The 18,879-nt window shown below is 43.9% G+C and overlaps 1 protein-coding gene across 2 annotated transcripts; it reads left to right on the top strand.

Moving 5' to 3' along the window:
• The first annotated feature begins 6,283 nt into the window (after positions 1 to 6,283).
• On the top strand, positions 6,284 to 16,317 carry rpp38 (ribonuclease P/MRP 38 subunit). Of its 2 annotated transcripts, XM_072252026.1 has the most exons (3): positions 6,293 to 6,389; positions 13,490 to 13,656; positions 15,011 to 16,317. In XM_072252026.1, the coding sequence occupies exon 3, from the start codon at positions 15,057 to 15,059 to the stop codon at positions 15,972 to 15,974; it is 918 nt and encodes a 305-aa protein (XP_072108127.1). In that variant the 5' UTR covers positions 6,293 to 6,389; positions 13,490 to 13,656; positions 15,011 to 15,056; the 3' UTR covers positions 15,975 to 16,317. The 2 variants fall into 2 exon arrangements, with proteins under 2 accessions (XP_072108126.1, XP_072108127.1); XM_072252025.1 differs by lacking the exon at positions 13,490 to 13,656 and having other exon boundaries at positions 6,284 to 6,389.
• Positions 16,318 to 18,879: the final 2,562 nt, after the last annotated feature.

Raw genomic sequence — 18,879 nt, 5'->3', positions numbered from 1 at the left:
TGATGAACTTCAATAAAAAAATAAATTACAAAAAAAAAGGTGTCTGTCATCATCTTTGCCAGTGACAATGATGTCATCCAGGTAACACTGAGTCCCTGGAATCCCCTGCAGAACCTGGTCCATTGCCCTTTGCCAGATTACAGGAGCTGATGCTATCCCAAACACCAACATGATGTACCGGTAAAGTCCTTTGTATGTATTTATTGTCAGGTATTTCTTGGATGCTTCATCGATTTCCATTTGGAGATAAGCCTGGGCCAAATCAATTTTTGTGAAATGTTTCCCTCTTGACAGGGAAGCAAAGATGTCCTCAATACGAAGTAGAGGATACTGTACTGTGCAGAGAAATAAGTTAACAGTCACTTTAAAGTCTCCACATATGTGCACCTTGCTTGGTTTTCCTGGTTTTGTGCTGGAGATTTTCTTCATCACTGGAATAGGCGTGGGCCATTCACTCCAATCCACCTTTGACAGGACCCCAGTCTGCTCCAGATTTTTCAGCTCTGCCTCTACTGTAGGACGGATTGCATATGGCATTGGTCTGGCTTTGTGAAATTTTGGACGTGCATTTTCCTCAATCTCAATCTTTGCCTTCATGCCCTGAAGTGTTCCTATTCCTTTCATGAACACTTCCTCAGAGTCAGCAAGTATTTGTGACAGTCTCTCAAATGTAGCCTTGCTGCCTTCCTTTGCTGACACAACTAGTGCCAATCCAACTGGATTTTTCGGAGCCATTCACGTCCCAGCAACGGTGGTCCTCTATTTTTCAGTACACAGAGGTTCAGCCGCAGTGTTTTGTCTCTGTAGGTCACTGTCACTTTAATTTTACCTTTGGGGTGCAGTCTGTCCTGTGTAAGTCTTTAGCAGTAGTTCAGTTCATTTCAGAGTTATGCGAGAAAACAGTCGTTTGTAGTCATGTACAGAGATCACTGTTAAAGCTGAGACTGTATCCAACTCCATTTTCAGTCTCACACCTGCCACTTGTAGAGTTATCCATATTACTCTTCAATCATCTGTCTCTGTCACACTGTGAAGTTGCAGACAAGACAATTTACTTTTGAGTCATTTTCATCAGAACTGCTTTCTTTCATTTTGTGTACATTGTTGTATTTTCCTTTCTGGGGTTTCTTGTTTCTCTGTATTTTGTCCTTTTTCTGCTGTTTACTAGCTTTGCATATTCTGCCAATGTGGCCCTGTTTGCCACAGTTTCTGCATTCTTTGTCTTTAAACCAACAGTCCTCAGGGTCATGTGACATGTTCCTAAAACGGTAATATTTCTTTCCTTCATTTCTGTTCAGTGACATTTTATTTGTACCATATTCCAGAGAATTATGTTGTATCTCTGAAGCACCCTGTGCTGATATTTCCAATGATATTGCAATGTTCAGCGCCTTCTCTAATGTAAGGTCTTTTTCACACAGGAGGTTCTTCTGAGTGGTTTCACAGTGCAAGCCACACACTAACCTGTCCCTCAATGCAGCAAGTAGACCAGCTCCAAATTGACAATGTTCTGATAATTTGCGCAACTCAGCACAATATTCAGAAATGCTTTCATTTTTACTCTGATTCCGTTTGTGAAATTTAAATCTTTCAGCAATGACCACTGGTTTGGGGTTTCAATGCTGTTGGAGAGGGTCTACTATTTGCTCGAACGCTTTGTCAGCTGGCTTTTCAGGGGTTAACAGGTTTCGTAGCAGCCCGTATGTTCTTGCTCCCATAACACCGAGTAAAGCCTGATTTATACTTATGCGTTAAATCTACGCTGTAGGGTGATGTGCACCTCCCCAAAAAAGTAACTCACGTGTCGCAGTGATGCAGACCACAACAACTGATTGTTCCGCTTGCTAGCATCACATTTCCTCCTACGCATTTCCAGTTGCTTTTCTCCGCCATGTCTGTACACTGATGCGAAATAAATGGTTGGAGACGATGAACCACATCGTCAAATCTACCTGCCGACATCCGAAAATATTTGAAATGCATTTCCTCGTCCGTGTCTCTCACGAAGAATCTCAACACAGTGGCATAGAAACTCCACCGCCAACTAGCATTTTGGCGGTGAATTGCAGAGTGATGCAGACACAACGCATGCTCACTACGGCGTAGAGCTATGTTGAAATATAAATCAGGCCCACGGTGTTCGGAAGGAGTAAGGTTGGAATGGGAACACTCTGCTCTCCACTCCCTCCACACTAATCCTAACCCAGCTCTTGGCTCCATCCCTGCCCCTCCTGTCTTCTCCTATCATTTTGGATTTCCCCCTCCTCCTCCCACTTTCAAATCTCTTACTAGCTCTTCTTTCAGTTAGTCCTGACGAAGGGTCTCGGCCCAAAACGTGGACTGTACCTCTTCCTAGAGATGCTGCCTGGCCTGCTGCGTTCACCAGCAACTTTGATGTGTGTTGCTTGAATTTCCAGCATCTGCAGAATTCCTAGTGTTTGCGCCAACAGTAACATCGGCAGCTTTCAAGGTTCTTTCTCTCTGCATGTAAATAGTGCGAATGGTGGATGCAGGCAAGTTCAACGCATGAACAATGTCCTTACTTTGTTGACCACAATCAAAACGCTTAATTATGTCCAGTTTTACGCTAAGCGTAACACCCTTACGAGGTCTCTTCGGCTTTTCCAATACCTTAGAACTCATCTTGCTAATGGGTGCTCAAAATAAATCAAGCTAAAGCACAGATGCTCACAGTCATGTGTTTAAGTTATGGCGGCTAGAATGCAGTTCTGGGGGAGGAGCTTGGCTGCTCGGGGCGTGCGCTGCCTTTTTTCGCAAAAGCGAAAACACTCTTCAGTTAGCAAAAACAGGTAACTAATGTAGGTCTTTCGTAACAGCGAGCTGTTGTAAAGCGAACGTTCGGAAAATGGAGGCCACGTGTATATATTTTAACTGCTACTATCAATTTAATGGAGAGCTCAAATGGTAGTCTTACAATCAGAGAGCAGGGGCTTTTTATTTAAGACACTGGAGTTAATACTGAGGTTTCTCAACACACGTCCAATGTCACCCTTACCAAGATGACCACCTTCGCTTGTGGCTGAAGCAGGCTATGTGTGGAACCTAAGTACGTGGGTATATGACCAAGTTCTATCTGTCCCTGGTGTTGAGAAGGATGGCTCTGGCCCCATTGCTGTGTAATGTCCCAGGCAGCTGGACGTGCCACGGTGCCTGTCCTCCGTGAAAAAGTTCTTCCAGACCAATGCCTTTGACCTCAAGTCCATCAGACAATGGTCAGCATGGAACATCCTACAGAAACTGCAGGAGAATGAGTTGAAGGACACAGTGGGGTGTTTCCTTGAGTAGACTGTCCATACCATCTGGCACAATGCCTCATCCCACATTCACCAACTTCTGCCTTGACTGCTTCCTGCGTGCCCAGAACATCACATTCACGACATGCCATCCCCAAGAGGACGATAGTGGGGATGAATCAGCTGTTGCCTTCATTACTGACTGGATTTGCAAAGGGGGTGGAGAAAGATGGAAGGGCCTGTGTCACAGTTCATCCCAAGCAGCTGTATAACAGAGGAATCTCTGATTTACAAGCTGTTCCTAGGTCCATGTAAAGAGACAAACATCAAGTACTGCCAGAAAATCATCAACTCAGTGATGATTTGCTCTGCCCAAATCTTGTTAGTTTGTCAGCCAATTGAGATGTCCATTGAGGAATGCTACTGACTGTCACATTCCAGGCTCCAGGAGTACATGCTGAAGGATGCACTGAAGCTTGGTGCAGCCACCACAAGGGCTTGATGGGGAAGAACCACAGTATTGAGTTTTTCCACTACTTGACAGGGAGGGGGTGTGTTGGGTGAGGAAGCCCTTCAATTATTGTGGTAATGCACCACCCCAGGGAGCCACAAAAGTGGCAACAGTGATACTAGTTTAAAGAAATGCAATTGAAGACATTGTTTAAGAATGTAAGAATGAGGTGGTGTTGCACGGACTATTCTTGTAAATTCTTTTATTATGTATAGAGTTTACTTTGGTTAAAAACACACATTTTGTTCTCTGACTTGGTAACAACTTGGGCCATGTTTGCTTGATAATCCCTCTGCAGGATACTCTCCACTTTTCCCTGAAATTGTGTATTAGGCAGCCAAAAAAATATCATGCAAGACTCACATCAGATATTGTAGAAAACACTTAATAATACACAACAATATACTTTTCCTGCTCATTGACTGAACTGCTATCTTATCTAAACCTACTTATATCTTTCATGATGTCTCCTCGTACGTTTGCAAATGGATTGCCAATGGATTGCCAAGATCAGACAAAACCTCAACCCAACCATCAACTACCCGAGCTACATATTTTCTGTTATTTTCATTTCCTACTTATATATTCTATAGATTCAGTTTATAATTTTCAATTTATAAATGAAAAATTATAAAGAAATCAAAGGAAAATCAGGATTGCCAAATACAAAATAAAATAAATGGAACATCTGATTAATTAATATTTTAACCAAAAATATTTATCCTTCATTGAAATAAATCACAACAAGAGCATGAAGTTATTAAAGATAGTAAGTAAAATTACAAGATAGAAGGGATTAAAAGGAAAATTTGAACAGGCTGAACCAAAATAGTTGAGATTCAACGACAAATGATGTAGTCAAAGACATGGACTGCACAAACAGCTGGAGCCCAAACAAAGGGTGAAGGATGAGCCCAACCACTGGATATGGGCTGATCAAACATAGAAGTGCTGGAAGTTTGGGTCATTTCAGGTGTGTGAATTAAAAGTAATATGCCTTAACATACCTAATAGTTGTTGCTTTCAATTTCTGTTTAACTGTATAGTTAACTAATACTATACTAAAATGGCAAATTCCTTGGTCAGACATTGGTTAAATTTGTAACGTAGACACTATATGATAAGCAAATAACATTTTTTTTTATAAATTTTGATATTTCTGTCAAAGTGTTCCTGATTTCATGTGTTGTGTTTTTCCAGCTTATAGTGCCTTATAGGGGAGACACTTTCTGTCTCCCCTTTTGAATAAAGCAATTATACTGTATTTGGGACCTTCCAATTCAATGGAAGCTTCCTGAATACACAGAATACAATGCAACAGAACTGGCTAGACTTTATACAGACGAAAAACAGTGAATGTCTGAAATTGTTGAATCCTTAAGTATGGAACATGACTAGACTAAGAGAATGTGCCATTTCTCATTGGAACAATATTGACCAAAGTCTGAGAAGTCAGAATGGGAGTAGGATGGAGAACTAAACTGTTTTGCATTGGTTCATGGTCTGAACATCTTTTTGTTTCAATAGAGATGTTGTGCCAGGCTGTCTCAAATATGTACTTGATTTATCCAGTGCAGAGTAGACCACATTATGACCATCATATGCACCACATTAGATTGGAAGAAATAGACTGCTGCTTTACCTGGATGAATCTTTGGTGGGAAGGAAAAAGGTAAAAGGACAATTATTGCATTTCCAACGTTTGTATGGGAATTGTCTAAAGGAATGTGCAGAACCTGGGCCTCTGTATCTCCCTCTGCAATTGGATCCTCGACTTCCTAACCAGAAGACCACAATATGTGTGGATTGATGATAACATATCCTTCTCGCTGACGATCAACACTTATCCCCAGAAACAGAAGAAGCAAAAAACAAAAACAAAAGGAAGAGTGAAATTGGAATCAGGCGAAACAAAGTGAAAATTGGCAGTCAAAATACAGTTTGTATGAACCAAAGAAACTTCATTGAAACAGTCATCAAAATACAGTAACAAGTGATGTGGAATGGATGCAAAAATATAAAGAGCAGAAACATCTGTAATGAGGGGTCAGGCAGCATCTGTAAAAGGCTAAACAGTTAACATTTAACGGTAATGTTTTTCAGATTTACAGCAGCTGCAGTTTTTAAAATAATATTTTCATTCACTGTTCATTTCTTTTCCCAGGTGCTGTCTGACCTGGGTGTTTCCAGCATCAGCATTTTTCTTGGAAGGGGCCAGGATATATCCCAACATATTTAATGTAAGAGCCTTTTTCAATGCCTATACGTATTTTACCTTTGATTCTTCCCACATCCCCTTCACCAGTGTGGTTTGTTAACGATTGCCAGGAAACCGGGCAAAAAGCCTTGAGAGTGCACGACTGCATGCTACATTGACATCTCTAACTGCGCATGCGTCGTTACCAACACGCTCTGCTTCGAAACCACCTAGGACTATTCGACTCGCGCACCGTGCGTGGTGTGACGTTACGTTAATCGGCTCGCGCAGTGTGCGTGGTGTGACGTTAAGTCAATCGTCCTACGCAGCGTGCGTGGTGTAACGTGGTTGGGAACTGCTGCGATGTTGTGAGGCCTTGGATACGCCGAGGTCCGGGCGTTTCTCGTGATTTTGTTCCTCGCTGTGGGTGAGTCGTCTCTGTTCAAGCAACTGCACAGGCTCCCTGGAGCTTTTAGGGCCACAGTATGTAAAATTGGCATTAAACTAACCTGAAAGCAAAATGTGCCCTATTGAAGCGTTTAATATCTGTAGAGAACCTAACCTGCTTTTCGAAAAAGTTACTTTAGAATCAGAATTAATATTTCTGGCATATGTTGTGAAATTCTGTTTTGCGGTAGCACATTATATTGTAATGCGTAATTAAAAAACTAAATTACAATAAGAAATATATATTAAACAATAGATAAAATTAGTGCAAAAAAGCAAAATAATGAGGAACACACATCAAAGTTGCTGGTGAACGCAGCAGGCCAGGCAGCATCTGTAGGAAGAGGTATAATCGACATTTCAGGCCGAGACCCTTCGTCAGGACTAACTGAAGGAAGAGTGAGGAAGGGATTTGAAAGTTGGAGGGGGAGGGGGAGATCCAAAATGATAGGAGAAGACAGGAGGGGGAGGGATGGAGCCAAGAGCTGGACAGGTGATTGGCAAAAGGGGATACGAGAGGATCATGGGACAGGAGGTCCGGGAAGAAAGACAAGGAGGGGGTGGGGACCCAGAGGATGGGCAAGAGGTATATTCACAGGGACAGAGGGAGAAAAAGGAGAGTGAGAGAAAGAATGTGTGCATAAAAATAAGTAACAGATGGGATACGAGGGGGAGGTGGGGCCTAGTGGAAGTTAGAGAAGTCGATGTTCATGCCATCAGGTTGGAGGCTACCCAGACGGAATATAAGGTGTTGTTCCTCCAACCTGAGCGTGGCTTCATCTTTACAGTAGAGGAGGCCGTGGATGGACATGTCAGAATTGGAATGGGATGTGGAATTAAAATGTGTGGCCACTGGGAGATCCTGCTTTCTCTGGCGGACAGAGCGTAGATGTTCAGCAAAGCGGTCTCCCAGTCTGCGTCGGGTCTCGCCAATATATAAAAGGCCACATCGGGAGCACCGGACGCAGTATATCACCCCAGTCGACTCACAAGTGAAGTGTTGCCTCACCTGGAAGGACTGTTTGGGGCCCTGAATGGTGGTAAGGGAGGAAGTGTAAGGGCATGCGTAGCACTTGTTCCGCTTACACGGATAAGTGCCAGGAGGGAGATCAGTGGGGAGGGATGGGGGGGACCAATGGACAAGGGAGTTGTGTAGGGAGCGATCCCTGCAGAATGCAGGGGGGGGGGGAGGGAAAGATGTGCTTAGTGGTGGGATCCCGTTGGAGGTGGCGGAAGTTACGGAGAATAATATGTTGGACCCGGATAAGAGCAGATGTACGTGAAATGGGGGAGATGCGTTTAAGAGCAGAGTTGATAGTGGAGGAAGGGAAGCCCCTTTCTTTAAAAAATGAAGACATCTCCCTCGTCCTAGAATGAAAAGCCTCATCCTGACAGCAGATGCGGCGGAGACGGAGGAATTGCGAGAAGGGGATGGCGTTTTTGCAAGAGACAGGGTGAGGAGAGGAATAGTCCAGATAGCTGTGAGAGTCAGTGGATAAGCTGTCTCCAGAGACAGAGACAGAAAGATCTAGAAAGGGGAGGGAGGTGTCGAAAATGGACCAGGTAAACTTGAGGGCAGGGTGAAAATTGGAGGCAAAGTTAATAAAGTCAACGAGTTCTGCATGCGTGCAGGAAGCAGCGCCAATGCAGTCGTCGATGTAGCGAAGGAAAAGTGGGGGACAGATACCAGAATAGGCACGGAACATAGATTGTTCCACAAACCCAACAAAAAGGCAGGCATAGCTAGGACCCATACAGGTGCCCATAGCTACACCTTTAGTTTGAAGGAAGTGGGAGGAGCCAAAGGAGAAATTATTAAGAGTAAGGACTAATTCCGCTAGACGGAGCAGAGTGGTGGTAGAGGGGAACTGATTAGGTCTGGAATCCAAAAAGAAGCGTAGAGCTTTGAGACCTTCCTGCTGGGGGATGGAAGTATATAAGGGCTGGACATCCATGGTGAAAATAAAGCGGTGGGGGCCAGGGAACTTAAAATCATCGAAAAGTTTAAGAGCGTGAGAAGTGTCAGGAACATAGGTCGGAAGGGATTGAACAAGGGGTGATAAAACAGTGTCGAGGTATGCAGAAATGAGTTTGGTGGGGCAGGAGCAAGCTGAGACAATAGGTCTGCCAGGACAGGCAGGTTTGTGGATCTTGGGTAGGAGGTAGAAACGGGAAGTGCGGGGTATGGGATCTCTAAGGTTGGTAGCAGTGGATGGGAGATCCCCTGAGCGGATAAAGTCGGTGATGGTGTGGGAGACAATGGCCTGGTGCTCCTTAGTGGGGTCACGATCGAGGGGTAAATAAGAGGAGGTATCCGCGAGTTGTCGCTGTGCCTCGGCAAGGTAGAGGTCAGTACGCCAGACTACAACAGCACCCCCCCTTATCGGCGGGTTTAATAATAAGGTTAGGATTAGTGCAGAGGGAGTGGAGAGCAGAGCGTTCTGAAGGAGTGGGGTTGGAATGGGGACAAGGTGCGGTAAAGTCGAGACGGTTGATGTCCCGTCGGCAGTTAGCGATAAAGTGATCCAGAGCAGGCAGAAGACCAGAGCGGGGTGTCCATGAAGAAGAGGAGGGTTGAAGATGGGAGAAGGGGTCATCGGTGGGGGTGGAAGAGTCCTTGCCGAAGAAGTAGGCTCGGAGACGGAGACGGCGGAAGAAAAGTTCCGCATCATGGCGAACACGGAACTCGCTGAGGTGTGGGCGAAGGGGGACCAAGGTGAGGCCCTTACTGAGGACCTGGGCAACTCCTGGGCCCTCGGAGGCTCCATCTTCCTCTCACCCCAACCCTCCCCTCTCCATTGACACCCCCAGCCTCCCCCCTCCCCCCTCTGATCCCAGCTCTCATCCGTGCCGGGTCTTTACCATCCCCTCCGACCTTCAACTGTCGGAGGCAGAACGCTCAGTCCTCAGGAAGGTCTCAAAGCTCTACGCTTCTTTTTGGATTCCAGACCTAATCAGTTCCCCTCTACCACCACTCTGCTCCGTCTAGCGGAATTAGTCCTTACTCTTAATAATTTCTCCTTTGGCTCCTCCCACTTCCTCCAAACTAAAGGTGTAGCTATGGGCACCCGAATGGGTCCTAGCTATGCCTGCCTTTTTGTTGGGTTTGTGGAACAATCTATGTTCCGTGCCTATTCTGGTATCTGTCCCCCACTTTTCCTTCGCTACATCGACGACTGCATTGGCGCTGCTTCCTGCATGCATGCAGAACTCGTTGACTTTATTAACTTTGCCTCCAATTTTCACCCTGCCCTCAAGTTTACCTGGTCCATTTTCGACACCTCCCTCCCCTTTCTAGATCTTTCTGTCTCTGTCTCTGGAGACAGCTTATCCACTGATGTCTACTATAAGCCTACTGACTCTCACAGCTATCTGGACTATTCCTCTTCTCACCCTGTCTCTTGCAAAAACGCCATCCCCTTCTCGCAATTCCTCCGCCTCCGCCGCATCTGCTGTCAGGATGAGGCTTTTCATTCTAGGACGAGGGAGATGTCTTCATTTTTTAAAGAAAGGGGCTTCCCTTCCTTCACTATCAACTCTGCTCTTAAACGCATCTCCCCCATTTCACGTACATCTGCTCTCACTCCATCCTCCCGCCACCCCACTAGGAATAGGGTTCCCCTGGTCCTCACCTACCACCCCACCAGCCTCCGGGTCCAACATATTATTCTCCCTAACTTCCGCCACCTCCAACGGGATCCCACCACTAAGCACATCTTTCCCTCCCACCGTCTCTCTGCATTCTGCAGGGATCGCTCCCTACACAACTCCCTTGTCCATTGGTCCCCCCCATCCCTCCCCACTGATCTCCCTCCTGGCACTTATCCGTGTAAGCGGAACAAGTGCTACACGTGCCCTTACACTTCCTCCCTTACCACCATTCAGGGCCCCAAACAGTCCTTCCAGGTGAGGCAACACTTCACTTGTGAGTCAACTGGGGTGATATACTGCGTCCGGTGCTCCCAATGTGGCCTTTTATATATTGGCGAGACCCGACGCAGACTGGGAGACCGCTTTGCTGAACATCTACGCTCTGTCCACCAGAGAAAGCAGGATCTCCCAGTGGCCACACATTTTAATTCCACATCCCATTCCCATTCTGACATGTCTATCCACGGCCTCCTCTACTGTAAAGATGAAGCCAAACTCAGGTTGGAGGAACAACACCTTATATTCCGTCTGGGTAGCCTCCAACCTGATGGCATGAACATCGACTTCTCTAACTTCCGCTCGGCCCCACCTCCCCCTCGTACCCCATCTGTTACTTATTTTTATGCACACATTCTTTCTCTCACTCTCCTTTTTCTCCCACTGTCCCTCTGAATATACCTCTTGCCCATCCTCTGGGTCCCCCCCCCCCCTTGTCTTTCTTCCCGGACCTCCTGTCCCATGATCCTCTTGTATCCCCTTTTGCCAATCACCTGTCCAGCTCTTGGCTCCATCCCTCCCCCTCCTGTCTTCTCCTATCATTTTGGATCTCCCCCTCCCCCTCCAACTTTCAAATCCCTTACTCACTCTTCCTTCAGTTAGTCCTGACGAAGAGTCTCGGCCTGAAACGTCGACTATACCTCTTCCTACAGATGCTGCTTGGCCTGCTGCATTCACCAGCAACTTTGATGTGTGTTGCTTGAATTTCCAGCATCTGCAGAATTCCTGTTGTTTGCCTTGAAAATAATGAGGAAGTGTTCATGGATTCATCATCGTGGCAATAACCACTTTAATTAGAGTAAATTTCAATGATTTCAGTGGCATGGTGCAAGAGTGGTAGATAGAAAGTTTGCAATTATTTGTGTGTAGATTGGAAGGGATAAGAGGGAAGAATGAGAACTAGTATTACATGGATCTTTGACTTTGGTTCAGAGTTCATTAATATTACCACTGCCCCACCACCTTTAGAAGAATGATTGCTGCTAGCAAAAACAAAAATAAAAATCGCTGGAAACACTCAGTAGGTCAGGAAAACAGCAAATGTGGAGAGAGGGGAAAAAAACTATTTCCAATCAATGACCCATATGGGGAAATTGTTTCAGCTGAAATTAGTGGTGTATTTTTGAAAGAGGTGAGAATAAGTTGGGAATAGCTATAACAACAGGAATTCTGCAGATGCTGGAAATTCAAGCAACACACATCAAAATTGCTGGTGAACGTAGCAGGCCAAGCAGCATCTGTAGGAAGAGGTGCAGTCGACGTTTCAGGCCGAGACCCTTCGTCAGGACCAACTGAAAGAAGGGATAGAGATTTGAAAGGGGGAGGGGGAGATCCGAAATGATAGGAGAAGACAGGAGGGGGAGGGATGGAGCCAAGAGCTGGAAAGTTGATTGGCAAAAGGGATACTGGACTGGAGAAGGGAGAGGATCATGGGACGGGAAGCCAGGGAGAAAGAAAGGGGGAGGGGAGCCCAGAGGATGGGCAAGAAGTTATAGTGAGAGGGACAGAGGGAGGAAAAAGAGAGAAAAAAATAGGGGGGGAATAAATAAAGTGGGGTACGAAGGGGAGGTGGGGCGTTAATGGAAGTTAGAGAAGTCAATGTTCATACCATCAGGTTGGAGGCTACACAGACGGAATATAAGGTGTTGTTCCTCCAACCTGAGTGTGGCTTCATCTTGACAGTAGAGGAGGCAGTGGATAGACATATCAGAATGAGACTAGGACGTGGAATTAACTGTGGGGAAGTACTGTAAATTAGACTCTATTTAGGAAGCCCAGGAACCACCCACTTACTCCTATTTGAAACACAGCACATGCTCAGTATCTTTGAATGTATGTTCTCGGGGAATGAAAGTAAAGCATAGCGACAGGAATAGGCAGAAGACAAGAAATTCTGATGATGTTGGAAATCTTGTGCAATATGCACCATATACTGGAGGAGTTCAATAGGTCAAGCAACAGCTATGGAGGGAAACAGTGGACATTTCAGGTGGAGACCTTTTCATCAGGCCCCAGCTGCATCCAGGGCAGGACTGCTCTCCAGGAGTAGGCCATCTGGCTCCTCAAGCCTGCTCCAGCATTTAGTAAGAACATGGATAATTTTCCAGCACTGTTTCCATATCTTTTCATTCCATTATTTCCCAGAAACCAGATCTTAAATATTGATTGAAAATCTCTGAGCCTCTGTAGCCCTCTGCAATGGAGAGTGTCATAAGTTTACCATTTCCTGGATGAAGGTAGTTCTTCTTATCTTGGTGTTAAACATCCTTCTGGGCTGTTATTCTGATATGGTGCCCCAATGCCGGACTCCTCAGCCATTTTCCCTGAAGCTAGCCTGTTAAGAATTTTCCATGTTTTGATAAGATCTTTTCTTATTCATCTGATCTCCAGGGAATTTAGTCCCAATCTACTCAATGTCTTCTCCCATGACAAACCCATAGAGACCTAAACTGTGCACAATGCTCCAGGTGTGATCTCACTTGGGTCCTCTGCAATACAATAAAACTTCTTGCCCTTGTATCAAATCCTTTTGTAATGTAGACTAACATAACATGTACCTATTAATCCCTTTCTACACCTGCCTGTTAGCCTCCAGCAACTTGTGAACAAGCATCCTTGGGTCTTTTGAACATCAGCATTACCCAATCTTTCCCCATTAAGGGCAGTACTATTATCAAAAGATTGGAAACTGGTTAATTTAGAAGCGTACTCTAAAATAGGACAGGACTCATAAACTGATTGTTTAATATTAAATGAAAGTCAAATTAAATTGTTTATTAATAATAAACAAATTATGAAGACTGCAGAAAGAAGTGAAATAAAAACAAACGTCTTTGCAACATCTGTGGGGAGGTGTGAAGGTAGCTGCCTCAAAGTTCAAAGTCAAAGTAAATTGATTATCAAAGTATGTTTATGTCAGCATGCGCTACCTCGAGATTCATTTTCTTGCCAGCATTCACAATAGATACAAAGGGACATTGAATCAATGAAAAACTGCATACAATGACTTCAACCAATGTGCAAATGAAGACAAACTAATTCAACAACTATTGATAATAAATAATACTGAGAACATGAATAGTAGAGTCCTTGAAAGTGTGTCCATAGGTTGTAGAATTGTTGAGAAGAGTGAAGTTATCCATCCTGTTTCAGGAGGCTGATGGCTGAAGGGTAATAACTGTTCCTAAATATGGTGTGGGACTTAAGGCTCCTGTACCTTCTTCCTGATGACAGCAGTGAGAAGAGAGCATGGCCTGGATGATGTGTGTTCTTACAGATGTAATTTACTGTGTACAGCTGGTGTAGTTGAGAGGAGCCCAGTAAGTATGAAGATTAATAGCCTGAATGTTGTCTGGTCTTTGATTTCACCTGTATAGGGCGTTGGTGAGACTGTACCTGGAATATCGTGTGCGGTTCTGTTCACCATCCTGTAGGAAAGATGTTTTTTAAACTACAGAGGTGCAGGAAAGATAACAAAGATGCTGCCTGGGCTGAAGGGATTGTGTTATGAGGAGATACTGGATAGACTGGGACTGTTTTCCCTGTTGCAAAGGAGATTGAGGTCTGACTTATAGAGTTTGGTAAAATCATGAAGGGCATAGATAAAGTTATTGTGCACAGTTTCCAGGGTAGGGTCACCTAAAACTAGAGGGTATAGGTTTAAGGTGAGGGGGAAAAGATTAAAGGGAACCTGAGAGGCAAGTATTTTACATTGCAGGTGGTGGGTGTATGGAACAAGGTGCCAGAAGAAGTGGTGGAGGTGTTGGAATTAAAGCACTTAAAGACAGAACGTAAAACATTATGGCACAGGACCAAACTCTTTGACTCTTGGTGTTGTGCTGAATTAATTAAGCTAGTGACAGCAAGCCCTTCTGCCTGCTCATGGCCCATATCCCTCCATTTTTTGCATATTCATAAATGGATCTTAAATGGATCTATGGTATCCGCCTCCACCACTGCCCGTGGCAGTACATTTCAGGGAACCACCATTCTGTGTGGAAAAAAAATATTTGCCCCAACATCTCCTTTGAATTTTCCCCCTTTCGTCTTAAATACATGCCTCAATCCTGGGAAAAAGATACTGGCTATCTGCTTTATCTATGCCTCTCGTAGTCTTATAAACTTAGAAAAAACTCTTTAAAGAAGTTTCTATCTGGTCTCCCATCAGCCTCCACAGCTCCAGAGAAAACAGCCTAAGTTTGTCTAACCTCTCAGTATAGCACCTGCTGTCTAATCCAGGCAACACCATGGTAAGCCTCGTCTGCACCCTCTCCTTCCTTCAATTGGCGACCAGAATACAATATTCCTGATGTGACTTAATCGGTTTCAAAAAGCTGATTCTTGAATTCATTGCATGGATTAATAAAGGAAAGTATATTCCATGTGACTTATTTGGGCAGGTATGTGGATAGGAAAGGTCTGGAGGCTTATGGGCTAAATGCAGACACACGGGACTACCTCAGGACAGCACCTTGGTCAGCATTTCTGTGATTATATAACTGTAACTAACCTGAACCCCAGTGTGTGGAAAGCAAGTGTGGTAAACATCACTCTGTGAGATAAAGGCTGGGCTGGGTCACAGGCATTTCTTACAGTCAGATAGCAGATGTTTGAAGTTTTGCTGTAATTTGCTAGTTTGCTTGCTTTTCAAATAAATCTGTTTTTTTTAAACAGGTTGTCAAGTTTTCTGATTTGTATCTTAGCTACCTTCAGTCTAAACATGGAAGCCCCAGCCAAAGTAGTGCAAAAAGGGGTACGGAAAATACGACCTCCAAAGGCTAAGACTTCTTTCAGCAATCCTTTTGCTTTTGATTGGTGTCCTTTGAACCAGGGAAGCATGGAATTCATCTTAAAGAAGTTGCAGGAAACCTTTCAACAGATTAATCTGTACAAACAGGAATCAATTCAGAAGCCCAGGAAACCAAGAGCTACCAAGACATCAAAAAATCAAGAAAATAGAAATATGGAAGAGAATGTTGAAGGAATCAGAGAAGGCCAGAAGATTGAAGACTTGAAGGAAGATGATAAAGTGATTAGGGGCCCAGAGACCAAGCAAGGATGGACTAATGTGGAACTTCGGAAACAGCTGGCTATTGGAATCAATGAAGTAACTCGAGGCTTAGAGAAGGACAAATTATGTTTGGTTCTGGTGTGCAAGTCAGTGAAACCTCCTATTATGACCCAGCATCTCATTCAGCTAAGTGTTAGTAGAACAGTCCCTGCCTGTCAAGTTCCCCAACTGAGTGAAACTGTGGCACCTTTATTGGGCTTAAAATCTACACTTGCACTGGGATTTAAAAAGAATTCAGAAACTTTTATTGAAATGATTAATGCTATTGGCCCACAGGTGCCACCTTTAAATATTTCATGGATGCAGGAAAGTCAGCAAGTTGAGAGTGCTGAAGAATTAGAGACAGAGTTTGAAGGGACCAATGAAATGCCAATGACCGAAGAAATGGATGTTGCATTTCCACAAAGTCAGAAGCGTAAATTCTGTGAAATTGCATCAAAAGACAGTCCTCTGGAATTCTGTAGTGCGACAAAGAAAAAAGCAGGAATGATGTTGCTGCCTTTAAAAATAAAGAAAGTAATTCCAAATCCAAATAAAATTCGGAAGCCAAAAAAGAAAAAGAAATAACAATTGACTGCTGGACTTGAGCTAGAAAATGTAGGCAACGGCAGTAAGTCAGTTATTGTTTGTGAACAGCAGGTAAAGAAATGCTGGAAATATTCAGATCAGACAGGATCTGTGTAGAGAAAAGTGTTTCATAACTGACTTCCCTTTCTTTTTAGGAGTTCAGGTTTCCACCATCTGTAGCTTGTTGCTTTCGGATAAATCATGGATTTATTTATGTACCCTATGACAAAATTGAATTAAAATTGTATTTATAAAGGAACAGAAGAGGGAAGAGGTTGGTAAAACATTCTCAAACATGTAATTTTCTGAATTAAATATTTTGTGCAATTTCATTTTAATCACATGAAGTGGTATTTGTTTCCATTTCCTATCTATATAGTTGTGAAAAAAAATCATATGTGGAATTTTTAAAAACACAAGATCCAGCAGGTGCTGGAAATCCAGAGCAACACAGAAAATGCTGGAGGAACTTAGTGGGTCATAGAGCATCTATGGAAAAGAATAAATAACCAGTGAACGTAGTGGAGCCAAGATCCTTCTTCAGGATAGGTAGGGGGAACATGTCAGAATAAAAAGGTGTGGGAGGGGGAGGACAAGCTAGAAGGTGATGGGTGAAGCCTGATGAGTATGTAAGCTAAGGGGCTGGAGAAAAATGAATCCGATAGGAGAGAAGAGTGGCAATGGGAGAAAGGGAGGGGGACACTAGGGTAAGTGATAGGCAAGTGAGAAAAGGTAAGATCCTTGTCATCATTCCCCCCATGATTCCCATGTCCATTTGTCCCTTCCCACTATTCTCCCTACTGGCACTTATCCCTGCCAGTGGCAAAAGGGGTACATCTCCTTCACCTCCATTCAGGGCCCCAAACTGGCCTTGCAGGTGAGGCAACACTTCTGTTGGGGCCATCTACTGTATTCGATGCCACCACCTCTACATTGGTGAGATCTTACGTAGACATGGATTGAAGGACTACTTTGTTAAGCACTTGAGCTCCATTTGCAAACAGTGGAATTTTCCTGTGGCCAACTTTTTGGATTTTAATTCCCATTTCCATTCTGACATGTTGGCACATAGCCTCCTCTTTTGCTACGATGAGGCCAATCTCAGGTTGGAGGAGCAACACCTATTATCCCATCTAGGTAGCCTCCAACCTGATGGCAAAAAATGTCAATCTCTCCAAATTCTAGTAATGTTTTCCCCTTGCCTCCTCTTCATTTCCCCACTCTGGCCTCTTAACTCTTATCCTCACCTGTCTATCACCTCCCCAGTGTCTCTCCTCCTTCCCTTTCTCCCATGATCTACTCTCCTATCCTCAAAGATTCTTTCTTCAACAACCTTTACCTTTTCCACCTATCACCTCCCAGCTTCTTACTTCATGCCTCCTCCTCCACCAATCTGGCTTCACCTATCACCACTTACCTTTTCCTCCTTCCCCTCCTCCCACCTTATTCTGGTAGTTTATCCCTTCCTTAGTCCTGAAGAAGAGCCTCAGCCCAAAGCGTCAACTGTTTATACAATTTCCAGATGCTGCCTGACCCAAGTTCCTCCTTTACGTTGCTGTTTTAATTCTTGTATTTACTTTCAGGTATATTCAGTTACATTAACATCCCAGTGAGAGAAAATTGGAGCCAAATGATATTTTGGATTTCCAGCATCTGCAGACTTGCTTGTGCAAATGATATTTTTCTCCATTTGACTTTTATTTTTAAGTGAACCCATTTTGATTCAGAGTAGCTTTCTCTTCCAGTAATAACTTTATATCACATTTTATGACATTTGGTCATGTACTAAGTTCAGAAATTTTAACTTGGAAAAATTCATTTTACAGCAATTACATTTTTAAAAGGTTTTAATTTCCTCAACCACCACCCAGTATTGTCATCCCCAGTACAGCATGTGAATTCAGGATGAGGCCTCTGCCTTCTCCCTGTATGTACACTACCCAGTGATGCCTAACCCACAATTTGTAGTCTCATGGACGAATATATTAGTAGTTTCTGAACCACAAATAGAGATATTTTTAAAGTTGTCATCAGCACTGGTTTTTTTTTTACTTTTACCTAATCTGGGTAACATGTCAGAGTTCTATTTTATGCTCCCAACATTTCCCCATATAAAAAAACCTTGTCTGATTCCAATCACGTAACTGCAAATGCACCCTGGTTAAACTTCACACATCAAAGTTGCTGGTGAATGCAGCAGGCCAGGCAGCATCTCTAGGAAGAGGTACAGTTGACGTTTCAGGCCGAGACTTCGTTAGTCCTGACGAAGGGTCTCGTCCCGAAACGACAACTGTACCTCTTCCTAGAGATGCTGCCTGGCCTGCTGCGTTCACCAGCAAATTTGATGTGTGTTGCTTGAATTTCCAGCATCTGCAGAATTCCTCGTGCCTGGTTAAACTTGCCAACTTTATTGTGTTATGCTATCCTTGCATTTTAAAATTCTGGGACATTCACATTTATCATATCCCCTTCAACATTAATATAACTAAATGATTTCATATCTACTTTGCTGCAGTCTTTGCTTCTTTAGTACTGTTATGTACTTATTAAAGAAATAAAGTAACACAGTACTCTAATCGTAAGGATATAAATGCAACAGGTTAGCAATGATAAAACACACATGTACACAGAACTAGGGTAATAGGAATCAAGCAACACACATCAAGGTTGCTGGTGAACGCAGCAGGCCAGGCAGCATCTCTAGGAAGAGGTACAGTCGACGGTTCAGGCCGAGACCCTTCGTCAGGACTAACAAAGTTGGTCCTGCTGCGTTCACCAGCAACTTTGATGTGTGTTGCTTGAATTTCCAGCATCTGCAGAATTCCTGTTGTTTGCATTAATAGGAATCAACCAAGCTCTATCGCAGTCTAGGGGTAAAATGATCAGTCTCAAGTGACGCAGAGTT

The sequence above is a fragment of the Mobula birostris genome, chromosome 3, assembly GCF_030028105.1.
Source record: "Mobula birostris isolate sMobBir1 chromosome 3, sMobBir1.hap1, whole genome shotgun sequence".
Taxonomy (NCBI): Eukaryota; Metazoa; Chordata; class Chondrichthyes; order Myliobatiformes; family Myliobatidae; genus Mobula; species Mobula birostris.
This window is presented reverse-complemented; position numbering and strand designations above follow the sequence as displayed.

Bases quoted from the DNA above. Each gene is read 5' to 3' on its own strand.
- rpp38 (XM_072252025.1), top strand. From the start codon at position 15,057: ATGGAAGCCCCAGCCAAAGTAGTGCAAAAAGGGGTACGGAAAATACGA.